Genomic DNA, 21,308 nt, shown 5'->3' on the forward strand with positions numbered 1-21,308 from the left:
TTTATTCAGTAAATTAATTTATTATTATTAATTTTTTTATAAAATTAATATTTATGAAGTAAGTGTTTAACATTGTTAATTAACAATTATTTATTTATTTATTATACTAATTAATAATTACATAGATTATTATTAAATAAATTAAAATTTAATATATAACTTATTGATAACTTAAATTAATAAAAAATAATTTAAATAAAATTAAATTTCATCAATAAATGTATCATCCATCCCCGCTCCCGTCAGAGAGAAAAATTTGAGTACGTATGTCAGGGAGGTTATTCAGAAGGTATTGAATATTGAGAGTTACCTCTATAATTTTTTTATAATAAACTATAAATATATGAAAACAAAAATGTGTGTATAGCAGCAGCAAATTTGTGCTAAACAACAAATGTGTTGCATGATATAAACCCCCAGAAGCAAATTATGTCTCGCTGCTGCAAAACCCTCGCTTCCGTCTGCCCTTCCGCGGCCCAAGTTCTCCCAATACCGGCAATACAGGCTAGCTGATTCTAGCCGGGAAGGCAACAACGGGATCGCAGCTTACAAAGACTAGCGAAACTCCCCTCTTTCTCCTACGCGAAACCCAGGTGAGTTCGCGCGAGCCTTCCTTTCTTCGCGTTCCCGGATTTACTAAATCCGTCGAACTGCAGGATCAAAACCTTCTCTTTCACGCCATTCGGTGTCGAAGTTGGTTTCGAAGCTCGCGGGGTAAGACTTCGAGGAGTCCGGTGGCTTGTAAGGGGGAAGGCTTGTAAGGGAGAAGAAGGGTTTGCAAGGCAGAGTTTTGTTGAATTTAAGTTAAATTTGGCTTACTTTCCTCGCCCGTTGCTCCTAAAGTCCTCGCCTTTCCATCACTGCCTTGCCTCCATGTCACCGCCGGCTACTGCCGATCAAAGTACGAAATCGAAAATGGATAAGAAGAACTTGAATAAGCGAAAGAAGCAGGACGAAAGATCCAACTCATCGTTTCTTATGGCCAAGAACGGGATAAAAAAAGGGGAGGAGAAGAAGAAGAAGAAGGCGAGGTTTCAGAAGGAGAATAATGAAGCGGCGAAGGCGGAGGTGGACTTAGATCATTCTATGTCTAGGGTTAATCGGAATAAGGAGAAGAAACATAAGAGGGAAAAGAACGACGGTGAAGAGGAGACAGGGAAGAAACAGAGAAAGGACATTCTTATCACGGATGTTCGATTCGCGTCTGCGCAGTTGGATCCGCGATTCCGACGGATGCCGAAGCGAGAGGCGAAGGTCCCAATCGATTCACGGTTCGCACGCATGCTCTCTGATCGGAGCTTTTCGTCGTCTGCGGCGCTAGTGGACAAGAGGGGGAAGCCGAGGAAGGGAAAGGAGGTGAATCCTTTATTGCATTATTATCTCCATGAGAAAGAGCCTGAGGAGGATGCAGATGTGGAAAGCGAGCAGGCTGAGGAAGAAACTGGAGAGGAAGTTTCTACTTCTTCGGACGGGGGTACTGATACTGGTAGTTCTACCACGGACGATGAAAATGATGAGGATGACGACGTGAGTTTTGTATTTACTTATTACATCAAAATTTCTTTCTAATGTTACTGAATTTTATGATGGAAGGTTTACATACATACCACTTAATTCCTATGTTTTTACACATCTAAAACTGGTTATTTTGATTCTTCACCCAAGTTTTGCATTTATTTGTAGCATTCTGTGAATAGTGACATTTGTCGGTATCTGATGGCCAACCATGAAGATACACCAACAGTTGATCAAGAAACTTACAGGCTTGCCATTGTTAACATGGATTGGGATCACATTAAGGTATGAAAAAGGTTTTCTTTTGTGTAAAATTCATGCTTTCCTATCATTCTATTCATTTAAATTTTCTTTATTTGACTGGAAAATTGCTCATCTTATGCCTTTAAGTATTAGCTCTATGAATTAGTAGCTACAAGTATAGCTGGATCTATTGATTAAATTGCCTTTAAATTCTTCATTAAATGCGCTTCACATTTTAATCCCTATGTTGTCTTTTTTTATTTTTGGTTCAATGTTGGTTTGACTCAATGAAACCATTTTTTTTTAATGTCTGTTTTTATTTTTATCCCAGTTAGCGTAGAAATTATTCATTGAAAAATATTTGAGAGGGAGAAAATAAATTTTGTTGTGGGGGTAGTTATGATATTTTCATTCAAGGTCAATATGCTAAATTGCATGAGAATGAAATCTAGATTGTCCTGTAACCTGTAACTGAAAAGCACGTTTGCATATGGACTATGATTCTATGATAAATATAGTCTCTATGATAAAATCAGATTAAAATCTAATAGTTTCAGCCATTAGTCGAGGATCTCATAACATTAAAGTATATCCGGAGCAACAATTTACTTTTAAGTATTGCCTAGCTGAAAAGCAATCCTTTTCAAACCACAATTTTGATATGCTTCTTTTCAACATGGTTGTAAACAAAGTTAACATTATGTAAGGGTTGACTCATGTTTAAAACATAGCTTGAGCAAGTCCTTAACAAGTAAACCAAGCATCCAATGTGAGAAAGGGGTCATAGTTCTGTTGGGGAGAATCTTACATCTATAAGGTAGAGGTAGACCTAAAAAGACTTGGACTTATTGTATAAAAAGTTATCTTAACTTATTAGAATTAAATGAAAATATGATCCTCAATAGGACGTAATGGAAAAAAAGGATTCATGTAGCCGACCCCACTTGGTGGGATAAAGTTTTGTTGTTGTTGTTGTGAAGTTTGTCTGGATATATGAAAAGCTATCATTAGAAAATGAATTTATCCTTCACTGACTTCAGGACTTTGCTCTTGAGCAATTATTTTGTTGTTTTTATTTGCATTTGTGGCTTGTTCATCACTTTTTTTTTTTTTACTGCCATGTTATAGTTCATGTTTTAATTGAGAAGAAATTGAAAAAATATTTTTCACATGAAGACGACACATATGGCCATAATCTTTGCAGTTTGAAACTTTGAATGTGCTTTTATTTATTGATTCTCTCTTGCATGATCTCTGAATTGATTTTTCTTATGCTATAGCCAACTAAACCAAGCTCCATGCTTGATTTATTTTTTATTTGATTAAGCGAGATGAGTGAGTTGTGGTTGCAGTGTTCTTGAAGCATACACACTCTAATGTTTAATTAAATCATTTGCCTGCTTTGTGTATCTGATTTTGCTGTCCTTTTGCAGGCGGTTGATCTATATGTTGTAATGAGTTCATGTCTTCCAAAAAGTGGCCAAATTTTATCAGTAACCATATATCCATCAGAGTTTGGGCTCAAGTGTATGGAAATTGAAGCAGTCCGTGGGCCAACAAGTCTTATTTGTGATGATGAAGAGCCAAGTGAGGATGAACCAGATCCTGAAATTCTTAATGAAAAGCTACGTGTTTATGAAATGAACAAACTAAGGTGCTTTGCTTTGATGGAGAATTTTTTTTATTTCTATTAATTTTTCTTTATTCTGCTAGCAAGTCATCATTCTAGAACATATCAATAGATTTATTTTTTATCTCCATTTAGCTTTTATTATTTGTTTCTGATTTTGTCTTTTATCATATCCTATTCTGTTTTAGAATTTATTTTTCTCATATAGTCTTATGAGAGCATAGCAAGAGGAAAACTTTTGTTGTTTCTGTTAGGTGGAATTTAATTTTGTTTATCATAAATGTGTGAACTTATTGTTCTTTTGTTTATTATTGACTAATAATTTATATTTTTTTGGAGTTTTTTAAGGTTTATATGGTAACTAGCCTTATTTAGAGATGCTCATGTAAATTAGGCAAGATTAACGGAGCATTAATATTGTAAATTAAGTATTTCGTATTTAAGTCTATTTTTTGCTCTGGTATTTTCTCTTTGAAGTGAATGATATCATTGTTATGCACTATTTTTAATAGTTTAATTAAACATAAACATATTTCTTATTTTATATAATGCTTGAGAGTTTCTGCTTTATGATGGCCCTCCTAGGATTGTCAACTTACTGCTGACTGTATGAAAGAACTCGCTCGGCATGACATGATTCGAGATTGTATAGAAAACAAGAATGAGGATGGCTTGATATAATTAACCTGAAGCTGACATGAAATGTGACTTATTTTAGATATGTTTTAAAATTATTTGAGTTAAAAATATACTTTTTTGACTAGAGAAGAAATTAACATCAAAATATGGGACTAGGTTTGACGCAGTTTTTATTTAGCTTGAGTGCTTTTTAGTGAGTGATCAGATTTAGGAATCACTACTGATTCTACATTCCGTGATTTGTCTATTCACATGAATCAATACCTTTCAATTCAGAAACAATATTTTGTCTACTTTTAAATTCTGGTCAATCTCTTATTTATTATGTTCTACAAATAGAATTTAGCAAGGGAACTTTAATTATTAATTATTAATTATTCTCTTTTTTTTTAAGGCTAACACCACCATTTAATGCTTTCATGTTACTCTATCACCTTGATGGATTGATGCTACGAATAAGGCTTTATTTAGTAATGTGTTGTCCTGCGTTTCCCTTCTTAAAACTGTCAAGTCAAATTGTTACTTTTTAAGTTATTATCATGATGAAAGTCATGGCTGCATTACCTTTTGTTTAAAAAAGAAAACAACACATGCAATGTATAGGAGAATGAAATTATTATTATTGCAAGAATTTTTTTGATTAGATTTAATGGGACAATAAGAAAACATTATTAGTTTTTAATTCTCTTATGCATTAGATGGGACTATTCGAGAATGAGAAAAACTGGTAATGCTTTCTCTTTCTAATATAAAACATTAGGAAAAAAAAAATGAGGAGCAACATCATTTTGTGATTGAACTCTCAGCTTATGTTAGTCTTTAACTCAAATTGAATTTTATTTCATTTGACTAGCAAAGTGAAGATTAAAATTTAATTTATTTTTAAATTATTTATGGAGTGAATCCATAAATTAAAAAAATTGCAAGATATGTAGACTAGATTAGATAGATGTGGTTTGACTTTTAAATAAAATTATTTGTTTACTTTTACTATTATAATATTGTTGTTATAATAATTTTAAAGTTTAGGTTTTATATGACAATTTTCTAGGAGGCATTAGTTTTTTAATCTCTCGATCACTGCGCTCCACAATTTTATAAGAAAATCTTGATGTACTTTCTAGTCTTGATAAAAAAAAAAAGCTTAATTTCTTGATTGAGCTCTCAACTTCTATCATGCTTTTGTAAATTTAAATTTTATTTTGAATTTTTAACAGCTAGAAAAGAAAAAAAAATTTAAGTTGATTTAGAGAATGCAATAATTAGTAAAGTACATGCATGCATACTGTTAGATTAAATATTAGATTTATTTGATAGATGTGATTTTTCCTCAATTAGGGAAAAACATTTTTTTAGTATTATGCATTATTATTATTATTATTATTTTAAATATTAGGTTTTATAAGACATTTGAGAAAACGATTTACAATGTATATTCTGTCATTCATTGCTTGTAATTACATGGAAGGTTAAATTTAATAAATCTTTATGCTTCTCAGTACAACAACAACGACAACAATCCCTTATCCTACTAATTTAGGTTGGCTACATGAATCCTTTTTCTCCATTATGTCTATTGAGTGTCATATTTTCATTTAATTCTAATAAATTAAGATAATTTTTTATACAACATGCTCTAGTATTTTTAGGTCTACCTCAACTTTTCTTAAAAAATGTTGAATCTAAACATCTAATCTCCTAATTAGATCTTTAGATGGTCGATGTTTAATGTGACTAAATTGTCTAAGGTGTCATAATTCAAGTTTTTCTTGAACTATTTCTCTAGCCTTATCCACAACAAGTATATCATCAGCGAAAAGCATAGACCAAGAACATCCACTTGTAAATGTCCAGTATGAACATCCATAACTAAAGCAAAACGATATGGGCTTACAGTCGATCTTATGTTGCTTTCTCCATCCATAACATCCTTCTTGATTTTTAGCTTTCACTTATGTTAGACCTAAATTCAAATTAATTTTTAAAATTTAATAATTAGAAAAGATAATTAATTTCAAGTTTATTCTTTATATCTACTATGGAGAGAAATCAATAATTAGAAAAATGCAATGTGCGTAGTTTAGACTGAATATTAGATGAATTAGATTGATTTGCATTTAAATATAATTTTTCTCTCTCTCAGAATACAAAATTTAAAAGATGGAGAAAGCTCCATTCTGAAATCTAGCATTATTATTGCCACCCACTCTATGTTTTTTTTTCCTCTCTCATCCCTTTGCCTTTAGCCTTAATGCTCAAGAATAAAAGAAAGTTCCATATTGATATGGAACTTTCTTATATTCATCTTGTGTTTATTCTTTTCCGCTCTCTCTCTCTCTCTCTCCCTTACTAAATACCACACACACACACACACACACACACACACACACACACACACACACACACACACACACACACACACACACACACACACACACACACACACACACACACACACACACACACACACACAGATATATATATATATATATATATATATATATGTAATTCAAATATTTCTCAGTTAGCTCTATTCCCCATCAAGTTTTGTTTACTTTCAGGTATTATTATGCTGTCGCCGTATTTGATTCAAGTGCTACTGCAAATCATGTTTACAACACTCTTGATGGCACTGAGCTTACTAGAACGTCAAACGTATTTGATTTGAGATTCATTCCTGATTCTATGGAATTCAAACATCCTCCTCGTGATGTCACAACGGAGGTACTATAAATGCAGCTATTTGTTTTCTTGAATTCATAATTTTTTCTGTAAATATCCTCCTATTTTTCTTTCAATTTTCTTTTACTAAATTGTTTGTTTCAGGCACCAACAAGTTACAAGGAACCAGACTTTCAAACTCGAGCACTGCAGCACTGCAAAGTCAACTTAACCTGGGAAGATGATGAACCCCAACGAGTTAAAACATTGAGGAGAAAATTCAATGCTGAAAAGGTTGGTTTAGCCATCTATCTTTTTAATTACAAAGCATGAATTATACCAAGCTAGTCCTATGCTCGTCTGCCATTAATTTTGTGTAGAATTTATATTATTCTTATGGGCTTAACATTTTCTTTGCATGTCTAAATATTATTTGATATCTTTGTTTATGCTGAAATAACTTTCAAGATGTATGAAGAAGATATATAGGCAGCGGTGAAACAAAAGCTTGAATAAAATTATAACCATATAAAGTAGTCAATTTAGTTTTATGCTAAAAAGATTTAATTATGATGGATATGCTTATGATATACTAATTAATGAAAATGATTGTTGATATTTAAATTGAGTGTGGCAGGAGAATATTAAGAGGACCATATGATAGAACTTGAATGAATAAACTAAGGAATGATTATATTTGAGAAACAATAGGATTAATATCATTTAAGATAGTTTAGTTGACATGTACAATGAGGGGTAAGAAAATGCACCCATTAGGTAAATACATAAAAATATTATTGAATAATTAGGATGAAAAAAGCTGTAGTATAATAACCATCTCAAAAAAGCAAGGTCAACTAAACTTTCTATTTGATATAAGTACAAAAAAATGGCATTAGAGTTAATGCTATTCCCTTACCAGCTTTAGACGCCCAATCTCAAGCATTCAGCAAGATTTCCTCCTCTCTTCATTACTTTGCTTGATGCCAGCCTTACCTTCAGGGCCAATCATTGCTTCCTCTCACCATCTCTCATGGCATTCACCTTCCCTGTTTTCAAGCCTCTTTTCCCTCTCCTAACTTCTTCAGTGCCTCCTTTTTCATTTGTTTCACCGCCTCTCAAATTGCAACCTAAGCCATCTTTTTTTACTATCCATTTTCTATCTTTTCCAAACGATAGCTACCCCAAGAAACCAATTACCCACTCTCAGCCAACCTTACTCATAACTTCACACCCAAAATTCGTGTAAGCAATTTAATCCCATTTATTACCCCATACTTCTCAGCCCTCTTAAACCTGTACACCTATACAGGAAGTTTGTCCTATCTCACCTGAATCAAAATCATTTCTCATTTAAGAGAGGGAGAGAAAAGATCTGCCTTTTGAGGCTAGCATTTTTGTTCGCCAAAACCAAACTGCTATTGAGGTAAATTCCTAGTGTATCATTTTCTCATTAAACCTTGATTTTAAACTTAAGATAATTGTTCTAGTTATATTTTTAGATTAGTAATTGTTGCAATATTTGCAAGCAATTCATATTGAGCCCTTATTCTCAATAACTAATTCAGGCTATGTTATATAAACTATATGACTCAAAATTAAGGTAGTAAAATTTTTATGCTAAACCTTTCAATTTTTCTGGTCTTTCACTACAAAATTTTGGAGAAATAATTTTAAAGAAATGAGATTCATGTTATGGAGCTTAGTAAGATTTTATGTAATAAACCTGTAGGATTTCGGACCATTTCTGGGAAAATTTTTAGGAGGATTGATAGGTTATCCATTCTGGGGTTGTCAAACCCATTTTGGGCAGTTGATCGAGTTTGTTGGTCGTTGAACCAAAATCAAGGATCTTCCAGCTAATTTTGTAATGAGCCCAAATAATAGACTAGTTACCTAGTTTGGAGTGATGAAATCATCCTAGTTTTAGTATTATTGATGTTCAGGATCTGCCTTTAACAGTTTAGTCCAACTCTTAACCAACCAGATGAATATGAATTGCTATATGACATGCAATAGGAATTTTGGCATGCAATAATATGTTAGAATATCAATACAACACACCTTTCAGAAGCAGATATTTTATACTTCGACAATGAAAAACTTGAGGTATTAAATTTATTTTTTGTATATTTATATTTTCTATATATATTTTTTTAGCCTGTCGCATACTTCCACGTTTCTTTCCATTTAATGAGTTTGATTGATTGTTCTATTCTCAAATTAATTTAGATTAGTTAGCCGCCGCTTGTGGTAGCCACCCATTAAAATGAGTCGACCCTAACCAAAATTCATGCATCTTGGTTGTCATAGAAATAACACAAGTAATGGACCCTATGGTTAGGGTCATCGACATAAAGAACTTGCTTCTGGTCGGGTCTTTAAGCAACCGCAGAGAACAAGGAAAGTGATATGTCCTTATAATTTTATGGAATTTCTTCCAGAATTCATATGATTTGCTGAATAGAAGTTCCTTGTGATGTGTTAAAGGTCCTAGGTGCTTTAAGCAACTAACTATGAAATTTGGTTTCAAATAAAAATTGCACTATCTTTTTTACTTTTCTCAAACGTAGGATGTTTGGATCGCTGGTAGATTCAAGTTCATTGAGGTTAGGGTTGAGGCTTTCATTGGAATCAGTCGTTTGCTCTGAAGTTGTTTGCTCAGCATCTACATGATTAACTCTTCCAACAAACCCTTCCTCGCTTGGGGCCCATGCATGATCACCCGTGGCCACGATTCTACCAAACATATGATCCAACTTTTCTTCAAGTTCAGGTCAATACTACTGAATTTAAATTTTTTTGGCATTTGACACGATCTACAAAATAGTGGATGATTGATATGTTGATTTAATCACAGGAAAAAAAAAGGTGAAGGACTAAATGTTTCATAAATTCTCACCTTCAATCTCTCGGCCCACCATTCTTTCGAAACATTGATGGTTCGCTTTATTGGATCCCAATTCAAGCCTGTGGATCTTTGCTTCAACTCTTTCCATATTTTTCAACCATTTTTTAATTGTTCTCATTTGTTTTTCAATTGCATCTTATCATATTCTCTTTCTTTGTTTTCCTTAAACTTTTTTATTATATTATGCTAGCCCTTCTTTTTAAAATTTGTGGTTGGCCTATTTTCCAATTCCACCTTTTTAAGGCAGAGATCACATAATATTAGCTTCACCTCTTTATCTCACATAACAAAAGAATTGCTTTCTTTTCTTAGCCAATGATGATTGCTAGCATGAAAAGCCTAACAACATAAATGTGTGGCAGAGAAAACGTAAAGTCTCATTTTTAATTCAATTTGATATTGAATATTAGAGGAATAAGTGAGGACCTTAGGACGGTTGATCTATTGGGAAGTTACACCAATGTGTTAGAAACATGAGGCCATTAGGCCAAAGTGTACAATATCTCGATGTGTGAGATTCAGGCTATTACAAATGGTATTAGAGCGTTACACTGGCTTGATGATGAGAATATCTATTTGGTGGTTAATTTGGGGATGAGAATATTGACTAGAATATCAGTTTTTTAAAGAGGGGGGTGAGATTGTAAAATTTCTTAAGTAGAATGAATTTTTACTCTTAATCCTCAATGAGACTTTTTGTATGATGGCTGTAATTTTGTCAGAAACTTCAAAGTTCATGCTAGTGCAGGAGCACTTCTGGGATGGGTGATGATGCTGGAGTGACCAATGAATCATAGGATCTTGCAATCCCCATCACAGGATTTTTGCGACGTTGCAGAAGCGCTTGATCTAGCAATCCCCATCGCAAGATTTTGCGACACCGCAGAAACACGAGTTCCTGCAATCGCAAGAAGACAAAACGGACAGTTTCCATTCAGTTAGCAATTCCTACAGGAATCTTTGCCATTTTTGAATTATTTCTTGCTTTGTTTTTCAAATTTGTTTTATTTTATACTTGAAACTTATTATGTGCTATTTTCTCTATTTGGAGGACTTTCACTTTGTTTTGAGTATTTTGGAGATTGTAATATGTGATTTTTTTGCTTTAGAAGTGTTTTACCCTCTTCCCTTTTTAAATGACGTTGTTTGTATCTTGCTTAGGAACATGTGGTGGAACGTCCTCACTGTGTTTTTAAATGGTGTTGCTTGTAGCTTTGCTTAGGAACATGTGTTGGAACATTCTTGCTATGTGAACTTTGTCGTTTCAGATAGACAGTTGTCGAAATCGCTACCGTCTGCTGTAAACAGCAGAAAGTTTGTTCTATTCCACCATCAGCTTGCTTTCCCACCATTGTTCATACTAGAACTCAGTCGACATCCTTACTCCCACTCCATTACCCTTGCTAAAACGTCTCTAACCCTTATAAGTGTTATCACAATTCTTCTAGAAGCCCTAAAACGGTGTCATCTAATATCAGAGTCCGACAAACCCTAAATTTTTAAGAATTTATTTTTTATTTCTCAAACACAAAAATTTATACGACGTAACGTAACACCCTCATAGAAAAAAAAATCCCAACATCACCCATCTACCCCTAACGATAAACCACAGTTTTCTTTTTATCTGAAATTTTAATTAGAGTAAGAAGCCATGCCACCAAGGTGAAATCTTCAACAAGACATCCATGGGCTTACTACGGATGATATGTAGTAAGAAATTTTTCAAATTTAATAATGGATTGTCGCCTTTGAGAGAAAACAACTTGGAGAGGTCACCCATACTCACGACGTTGACTCTCAAGATCGAGAGGAGGAAGTGAATTCATTTCACAAAACAATTTCCAACGATGAAGAACCAATGCCCCGTCGACTTGACATAGAATATTAGAGGAGAAAGTAAATATTTTAGATTGAAAATGACTTGTCGGATTTTGACGGTCGCATGGATCCGGACGAGTTCATCGAGTCCCTCCAAATTGTAGAATAAATTTTTGAGTACAAGGATGTTTCCTATGATAATAGAGTTAAATTAACAACCATCAAGCTTATGAAGAAAACTTCTTTTTGGTTAGAAAACTTGGACCGTCTTCGATAGTGGTAAGAGAAGAGTAAAATAATAAGACATTCTAAGATAAAAAGGGGGATGCAGCGCAAATATCTTTCCTCTTATTATCGATATAATATATTTATATTACTTTTTAATCTACTTCAGAAAATTTCTTCTGTTAAAAAGTAAATATTTTAATTTGATCAAGTCATACTGAAATGTGAGTTGGTGGAACCAGTGAAACACAATAGCGAGGTATCTAGAAGGATTAGGGTCATCTATCAGTAATGTGGTACAGCTTCGACCGTATTGGTCTCTACTATATGCCTAGATCTTAGCCTTGAAGGTGATGAAACAAAACAACAGCATCGGGTCCAAAATACCCTGCTAACATGGTTCAACTATCAGGTTGAGTAGCAAGAGTACAACTAATCGAGCATCTAAGCTGACTGTGCTTGAGGAGAAATTAGTCCAGAGTGGAGAGGTGGAGAGCGCCAACACTCTTAAATTTATCTCAACCAATATGTGCTTCAAGTGCCACATTTTTTAGCAGATTTTGTTTGATTGAATAAATAGGAGAATGATTTCATTCACTGGGCAGAGAGCGGTGAAAATTATAGACAGTGACACAGGAGATACATAAAATTTGGAGCACCAATTTCCTGTCAACAAAGGAGATATGGTAGTAATCAGATGGGTCCTTCAAATAGAGCCAACTTAAGAGCAATAGTGGCTTCACCACAATTTTTCTTACCCTTTGTATCATCCAGGAAAATGTGTGTAGTCTTATTATAGATGGAGACAGTTATGAAAATGCGGCATCAATATAGGTGATCAACAAACTGAACTTGTCCCCATAGAAATGTACTAAACCTTATTTTTTGTCTTGGTTAAAAAAAAGGAATAAAATCACAGTTGGCAGGAGATGTCTCATGGAGTTTTTCATTAAAGAAAGGTTCTAGGGGAAAGTATGGTGCAACGTGTTACCTATGAATGCGTGTCACGTCCTCTTGAGCGGCCCTTGGCAGTATGATTGTTGCACATATCATGATGACTACAAGAACACACATTCTTTCACAAAAGATTGGAAATATGTTGTACTCTTGCCTTAGAAGGAGTCCAAGGTTGTTGAGGATGCATCTTTTTGCATAGAACCATCAGCAGGACTAGCATCAGTTGTGAATGAAGGCAATGAGTTCAAGGAACCAATATTATATACAGGGCGGCCCCCGCAAAGAGCTATCTAATGTGAAGTTTTTGAACTATTTTTGAACGATCCTGTGGAGTGAGATGGGTGTTAAGTTTTAATTCAATTCAACGGTGTACCCACAGACGTATGACTAGATAGAAATAATGAACTGCAACTTTGGAAATCTCCTTAAGTGCTTTATGAGAAAGAAGACACGACAATGGAATCTAAGTCTTTCCAGCGAAGAAGCTTTGCCTTTGCTAGCTAGGGAAAATGTTGCAAGAGTGACACCCAAGTCACAAAATCCCACAATTCGGTTCATAGGATTTCCATTATATTATGGAAAAGGGATTTCCCGTGATCACGAAAAGATCAAACGAGTAGTTCCCGTCCGGTTGGCAATTCCTAGCGAAATTTTTGTCATTCGACTTTTTTCCTTTTTTTTTAATTTGATTTATTTTCTGTTAGAAACTTATTTATGTGTTGTTTTCTATGTTTGGAGAACTTTTGATTTGTTTTGAGTATTTTGGATATTGTAATCTTTGATGTTGTGCTTTAGGAGTACTGTATCATCTTTCTTTTGCAAGTGATGTGTTTGTATCTTACTCAGAAACAAGTGGTGGAACCTCCTCGCCATCTTAACGTCGCCGTTTCAGAGTTTTCTTTGTTGCTTTCAATCCCAACAGCCATCGAAATTGCTGCTGTCTTCTGTTTACAGCAGGAAGACTGTCGTGTTCAGCTGTTGGCCTGCTGCCCTGCTGCCGTTCATGCCATAATTCAGCCGACATCCCTCCTCCCACTCCCATTGCCCTTCCTACAATGTTTCTAACTCTTTTAATTGTCCTTAAACACTTAATAGGAGCCCTATAATGGTGTCAGTACCTCCTGGGAAGTTACAATAATAGGACAAATGTGAGGCCATTAAGCCAAAGCAGATAATATTTCGATGAGTGAGAGTTTAGGCCGTTACATATTGTTTTAGCCATTCCTTGTTTGCTTTTCACTACAATTGAGTTAAATTATAGTGTTTTATAACCTAGTAAGATATTGTCCACATCTCACCATCATCAGCTTAGGTCATGTTGTACCACTTTTGTGCAACGACCTTAAATTTGAACTTAAATTTAGATTTATATCGTTTGTTTGAAATAAGTTTGAAATAGTTTGGTGTAATTAACAGACCACATAGCTTTCATGAGATCCTCTATGTGATTCATATTTAGTTGCTTATCACCCGACCTGATTGTTAAGTTCTTTTTCTTACATTAATAGATCGGCCATCTGGCTCAGTTATAGGAGATTATTATGGGATGCTTCTGCTGGTTCTTTCAACTTTAATATGTACAATGTGCAGCTTATCATTGTGATGCTCTTTATGTTCAGATAAATCTTATTGTCCTTTTCTTAATTTAGAAGGCATTCTTCTAGAGCTTGGAAGTAAAAAATCATCACCATTTGTTACTATACAACCAAACAACTAATAAAGTCTTTCTTCCAATTCAAGCTTTACTCCTTTAGATCAAAATTTTTAGTAGCAAGTATTGTATAAAGAAAATAAATTATTTAAAATTACACTATAATAACTAAATTCCAAAAAATGATAATATAGATGAAAATTTAAAATAGATTAACTTGCAATTTATTGGTCCCTCGCCACATTTCCTACTCTTTCGAATACTTCCAGTTCTTCTTTAGGGGTTGTTTGATATCAAGAAATAGGAGTATAAATGTAAAAGCAATTCATTGATTTTAATTTATTTTACAATTGGTTTGAAGTAACATGAATATATAGCATTTGTCACCCACTAGATTCAGAGGGCTGTATTTCGTAGCAGCACGGGACGCGATGAAGGGATGTACCTCAAAGTTTAAAACTAGTTTGAAAAGTCATGATCAAGTTAAACTTGTTTTGTACCCACAAAAGGAAGATTCATTTACAAATAATTATCAAAAATAAAAATATGTAAAGAAAATTAGAGAATATTTTATTATTTAATTATTTTAATAGATTATATAACACTATCATAATGAACCAGCGACAATAGTGACTGATGAGAAGAATTGAAATGAACAACTTCAGAAACAAAATTATTCAAATTCAACAGAAATATAAATCAATTTATTACAAAAATATCAAATGTAATTTTTTTTCTGAAAAATATGCTCATATGGTGATGATCCTCCAAACACTCGTAGAATTTACAATAAGAAAATCTTATCACTGGTGAGTTTGATAATTCAAACCTAATAAATAACTTCTTATTAAAGCATAATTGGTAAAGTATCAGGGCATGCAGCTTCAATAATAAAATGCATGATTCATTATACACTAGATAACATATGTATTCTTCAAGTTGTCACATTAGATTAATAAAAAAAGAAAAATCACGTTCTCTGGCTGTTCCCAGTATAGTAATGTTCATGTCATCTGTGCTTGATAATCTATAATCAACACAATTCTATTCAAACATATTCATATTGATATTTATGAAGATGCATGATGTTATTGTTTAAATGTCATATGCAATTTATGTAGGCATTATGTATATATGGAGTTTTGATATTGTATTTAGAACAACTTGAATATTGAAAATAGATTGAGCATTGCTCTTCTCTTTATATCATCCATTTTATTCTTCTCTTTCTCTCTTTCAACCTCTACATCAGTAGTACCCATTCACCTTCTTTAGCCTCAGTTTGCATCATGGAGGACATGCTGGGCTAAAAGTTTGGCAGACTTTCTCATGTATTCTCAAATGATTTCATGCTATTGAAACCTAATAAAAGCATGTGTTTTCGGATCAATAATGCTTGAAATAGGTTTGAAATGCTTAAACTTGGTCTAAAACTTAATGTTTTTGTTCTGGTTAGATTTTGATGGTTTTAAGTTGATTTTGGGTGAATTGATTAGAAACCAATAAATATTTTTAGTTTTGTTTGATTTGTGAAGTTGCTGAGATGAGAATGCTCAGGTGGCTGAGTGGATTTACACTTACAGACAAAAATCTAAACGAATATCTCCGTGAAAGGGTTGTAGTAGCTCCAATGGCTGACAAGATTAGAGAGAGTCTCCTTAGATGGTTTAGTCACATTAAACGTCGATCATCTGATGACGCATTTAGAAGAGTGATCTTTTAGATTTGACTTATGTTAAGAAAGGTAGAGATATACTTAATAATACTGAGGGATGTTGTATAAAAAATGGTCTTAATTTATTATAATTAAATGAAAATACGACTCTCAATAGGACACCATGGAGAAAAATAATTCATGTAGCTAATCCCTATTTAGTGGCATAAAGACTTCTTGTTGTAGTTGTTGGTATTGTTGTCTGATTTGTGAAGTTTTAGTAGAAATTCTTGAGTTTCAATAAAGGAATTTTTGCAAAGAACGAACTCATGAGTTTCCAACAAATTCTACTAAAATTCTATTATTGAAGCGCCGCTAAATGTTAGGATGTTATACCTTAATCCTATAATCTGATAATATTCTTTGTTTCTTCCCTTATATGTATATGTGTATAGATTTTGAAATTTTCTATAATAAATTCTAAAGTTAACGAAACTATCAAGGCTATCAAATTGAAATTTTATGATAGGTTTGAAACTGAATTTTAAAACATTTTTTGAATTAAAATTTAAACATCTATTTCGGATATTGTTTAGGTGATCCTAAAAACATGATAGAAGAAAATTACAGCAGGCCTGCCAAAATAGTTTGTGATAAATCTATGATGAGGCTGCTTATAGGATTTATTATTATTAGAAGCTTACTTGTTCAAGTATAATGTGGTAAATTATCAAGATTGTCATTACCAGTTTCATCCAAATTAAATCACCTAGGAAAATTGCGGCTCGCTCGTCCACCATTTGCAGTTTTGCAGTTTCAGGAGCCTAGATGTGGGGAAGCAGATACCTTACTGTTGTCTTGTACATGTGCCCAGTATAGCCGAATGTTCTGTTATATTTTTTTTGGGTGTTGTCTGAAAAATTTGCAAAGCAACTTATAGTTCTATTTAAAGGGAAAGTTAAAAATGTTGCCGCATTTATTTAAGAGCCCTTCACCGGAGAAAAAAAGAACCAGGTTACTTTGAAGCATCAGTTTTGGGGGTGTAAACTAGTCGAGTTGAGCTCGAGCCACCCTCATCTTAAGCTTCAGTCTAATTAATTAATTGAGTTTGAGCTTGAGCTCGAGCTTCTCTATGATTTTGAACCGGCTTATATATTATGAAACAGAAAATAATATTAATTGAACGTAGTATTATAATAAAATGATAAATAGAATAAACAATTGGGAGATAAATTATAAGAAATCATTTGATATAAAATTTATAAGAAATTTTATATTAATATTTTCTTAAATGATCCGGCTCACGAGCTAACAAGTCGAGTCAGGAATGACTCGAGCTTGGCTTGTTTGCTCATCGAGCTCAGCTTATGAGCTACTTATTGAGGTGAGCTTGGCTCAGTTGCACGACTGCATCAAGTTAAAGCTGATATGAATTTTTTCTCCCCACTCGTTCAAATTAAAGGGAATATAACAAAAGTTGGTCGCATTTATTTAAGAGCTTTTCAGCTAAAAAAAGAGCCAGCTTGCTTAGAAACATCAAGCCAAACCTGACATGATTTTAATTGTTTGAGCAGTCACTTACAATCTCATGTAGCTGAAAATAATGTAATCTTATTGCACTATACCTTTACAGTGCACGATGAGATTTCCACTCGGTTTCATTTAAGTTATGGTTTTTATTTTTGGAAGATTTACTTACGTACCACTCATTTCTTATGTATATCTAACACCTAAACTTCAATTTTTACATATATGACATCTTTCCTATGCATGAAAAGGAGTATTTCACTTTTTGAAAGTTGAAATAGTGATATATTTTATGTGATATGACAGTTTTGGGTGATATAAATGTAAAAAAAGAAAGTTTGGGTGTTATATATGTGAATATGTAAGACCTGGATGGTATGTATGCAAATGCCCCTTTATTGTTTCTTACAAAGTCCACATCCAATTTTATACTAAATGGTTTGAATCATAATTTTCAATGTTGCCTTTGTTTTCTACTGGTACTAATGTAAATATTTCCAGCAGTTTATTCTCATCATCTGATACTTGAACCTTTTTTTTTTTCCTTCTGAAGCTTGATGACTTGAATGAATACTTAGCATCAACTGATGACAGTGATGATGATCATGGAAATATAGAAAAGCTGCGAGCTCTCCTTGATTCCAACAACAACTCTGATTCTGATGAGAGCAAAGATGACAGAGACATGGAGATCACTTTCAATACAGGCCTAGAGGATCTAAGCAAGCGAATTCTCGAGAAAAGGGATACGAAAATAGAGACGGCATGGGAGCGAGTTCTAAGAAGGCGAAGCGAAAAGAGAAAGGCGAGTCAAAACAGGCTCAAATATTCTTCCGACGATGACTCTAGCGATTACGATGTAAAAGAAGCGCCCAAGCTGCCGGATGATTTCTTCGTCGAAGATTCTTTGGATGTTGATAGTAAGACGAGCAACACAAAAAATAAGAGATCTAAGGATCGGACGAAACATAAAGAAGGAATAGAACATCCTCAAGAAATTGAAAAAGAGCAAGAAGCAAGTAGAGCGGAATTGGAACTATTATTTGCTGAAGATCAGGAGATAGACAAAGGTCCCAAGGGTTATAACATGAAATCCAAAAAGATCAAGGGGAAGAAAAGGAAAGAGGCTGCAGCAGAGGAAAAATTACCTAATGTGGATTGTTCGAATGATCCTCGGTTTGCAGCTCTCTACTCCAATCATCTCTATGCCTTGGATCCTACTGATCCACAATATAAGAGGTATCTTTTTTTTCCCAACTCTTCAAATCTCGATCCTATTGTTATTATATAACTCAAGAGAAAAGTGTTAAAATAGTCCCCTTATTTTTTGGAGGCGATCATTTTAAGTCTATAAAAATGCCAATTTTGAACAGGGCCTAACATAGTCCTCCCTGAAGATTATTTTAGCTCATATTAAATAAGTCTGCGATTAAATTGACACTTTTTATAGACCCGGGAACTAAAATAACATAATATAAATAGTCAAGAGGACTATTTTGGTGCTTTACTCAATCGCATATCCTCCAAAATTTCAAATTTAATAATGTGGGAATTTCTTGTTTTTCTTATTTGATTTTACAGGAGTGTGGCATTTGCTAGGAAACAGATTGAGAAACAGATTGGTTCGAAAGAGGAAGATTTGGATGATGAGGTTTTTGGGAAACATACTTTATCTGGCTCAAATGACATTGATGTTGTGAAGAAACCTGGAGCCGGTTTGGAGAATGAAAAGCATGAGCTTTCTTCCATTGTTAGATCTCTGAAGAGAAATCTTGGAAATATGAAGAAGTAAATTTATATGGTAGGTGCAGAAAACTTTCTTTATTATAAATTAATTTGGCATGCTTTTTTATTTTTTTTGCAACTTTATATTTCTATTCTATTTTTTTACCCACGCAGTGGGATTGAGGCTTTATTGTTGTTTGTATATTTCTATTCTATTTTCAAATTTTATCGTTCGCTAGTTCTTTTAAGTTGTGAAAATGATAGATTTTAATTTACATGTAGACCGCTCGAAACATTGATATTTATAAATTAAACAGGTGATGTTTTTTGAACTACTGAACTGTTGTATTTACGCACGTCACGATCATTGTATTTACAAATCAACCTCCCCATTCACTTTATATTTCTATTCTATTTTTTACCCACGCAGTGGGATTAAGGCTTTATTGTTGTTTGTATATTTCTATTCTATTTTCAAATTTTATCGTTCGCTAGTTCTTTTAAGTTGTGAAAATGATAGATTTTAATTTACATGTAGACCGCTCGAAACATTGATATTTATAAATTAAACAGGTGATGTTTTTTGAACTACTGAACTGTTGTATTTACGCACGTCACGATCATTGTATTTACAAATCAACCTCCCCATTCACTCAAATATCAAGCTCATGGTAAAACCCCAAACCATTTTTTTTTTCATTTCATATCAAATTCTCGATATTTTGATCGTGACGTATGTAATACGTCACGATCAAAATATCGAGAATTTGATATGAAATGAAAAAAAAAATGGTTTGGGGTTTTACCATGAGCTTGATATTTGAGTGAATGGGGAGGTTGATTTGTAAATAGCAAGTTTGGGGGGGTCTGTATGTAATTGTCTCTAAAAACAAGGCTCTTTGCATGTGTAATGAAACATAGTTTAATGTACTTTAATGTAATCATTGTTTTTTTTTATCTTATTCCAAATAATGCATGATTGTCTATTTGGAGCATTTACATGCACGCCATTCAATTCTAATGTATTTACATACCTGGCACCTAAATTTGTATTTTATATCTATACCAACAATTTTTTTTTTAATGATTCGGACAATATATTACATTTTGTTTATTCTGCCGAATTTGACTTGTATTTTGACTCGGGCTTATTTTGGTAGCTTTAATTTTCTATGTAGTTTAAAAAGGCTGTCTAATCTTTGTCAGGCTATTATTATTTTATTATTTTATTATTGTTTTTTGTGGCTATAAGAAATGTACTATTTTATTTTTTAAAAAAGAAAACTATAATTATAGCACTTATAATATTAATTTAATTTTTCCACTATAATTTTATAATCATTTATAAAAGGCTAAAGTTGTCTCAAATAGATTCTTAATATGCTCGGTGCCATCTAAATTATGTACCATATATTTTTTAATATTTATTTTTGTATTAAACAATTATAAATTTATAATTTTTAACAAAGGAGGCTGCATGTCACTTAATTCTTATATTTTAAGAAAATGATCAGAAGGCTAAAGCTTCGAGTCATTCCTAATGTGCCTAATAATTTGAGTACAACCTACTTAATTCTAATTGTGTCAGAGGATATTTGAATCCCCGACTGAGAGGTTTTATGTCATGGATGCTAACCAGCAGATCGGGGTACCCAATATGCCACTTAATTTTTATATATTTACATATCTAATATATAAATTTTACTTTTTACATTTATTCTTCTTAAGTTTTTTATGACGAAAAAATCTTCATTACGAAAAAATCCTCATTTTTTACTTATATAACTTTTTGTGCACGTGTGTGTGCGCGCGCGCGTCTCGTTATTGTTTTGGATTTAAATTGATATGACATATATTTTTGTATTAATATTAGTATATAAGAACATATCTACTTTAAACTTTTTATTTGATTTTGGTTTTGGTTTGTTATAATGAATTCTAGCCATGCATTAAAATTCAATTGTACTTTGAATATTTTGAATGCTCTTTCAATATATTCATTGTACATGGTTTAATGGTTTTTATAAGTAGGTAATTTGAGCTTGTGATTTGTAAAACATATTTCCTTTCTGACTCTTAGCTTTGTTCATTTGTTCTCTTCAAGGTCCTTTAACTCGACTATGACATAGATGTCCTCTTCTTGATGTGGTAT

At 33.1% G+C, this 21,308-nt stretch overlaps 1 protein-coding gene across 2 annotated transcripts; it reads left to right on the forward strand.

The window, feature by feature from the left end:
- The first annotated feature begins 390 nt into the window (after positions 1 to 390).
- LOC110026038 (pre-rRNA-processing protein esf1) lies at positions 391 to 19,430 on the forward strand. Of its 2 annotated transcripts, XM_020726791.1 has the most exons (8): positions 391 to 593; positions 657 to 1,527; positions 1,684 to 1,800; positions 3,192 to 3,412; positions 6,589 to 6,751; positions 6,854 to 6,982; positions 17,985 to 18,670; positions 19,013 to 19,430. In XM_020726791.1, the coding sequence occupies exons 2-8, from the start codon at positions 874 to 876 to the stop codon at positions 19,221 to 19,223; spliced, it is 2,181 nt and encodes a 726-aa protein (XP_020582450.1). In that variant the 5' UTR covers positions 391 to 593; positions 657 to 873; the 3' UTR covers positions 19,224 to 19,430. The 2 variants fall into 2 exon arrangements, with proteins under 2 accessions (XP_020582450.1, XP_020582451.1); XM_020726792.1 differs by having other exon boundaries at positions 391 to 1,527.
- The last annotated feature ends 1,878 nt before the right edge of the window (positions 19,431 to 21,308 follow it).

This window comes from Phalaenopsis equestris, unplaced genomic scaffold, assembly GCF_001263595.1.
Source record: "Phalaenopsis equestris unplaced genomic scaffold, ASM126359v1 Scaffold000347, whole genome shotgun sequence".
Classification (NCBI taxonomy): domain Eukaryota; kingdom Viridiplantae; phylum Streptophyta; class Magnoliopsida; order Asparagales; family Orchidaceae; genus Phalaenopsis; species Phalaenopsis equestris.

Bases quoted from the DNA above. Each gene is read 5' to 3' on its own strand.
- LOC110026038 (XM_020726792.1), top strand. From the start codon at position 874: ATGTCACCGCCGGCTACTGCCGATCAAAGTACGAAATCGAAAATGGAT. The intron at 6,983-17,984 runs GTTGGTTTAGCC...TTCCTTCTGAAG, and splicing joins GAAAATTCAATGCTGAAAAG to CTTGATGACTTGAATGAATA. The intron at 18,671-19,012 runs GTATCTTTTTTT...TTGATTTTACAG, and splicing joins ACTGATCCACAATATAAGAG to GAGTGTGGCATTTGCTAGGA.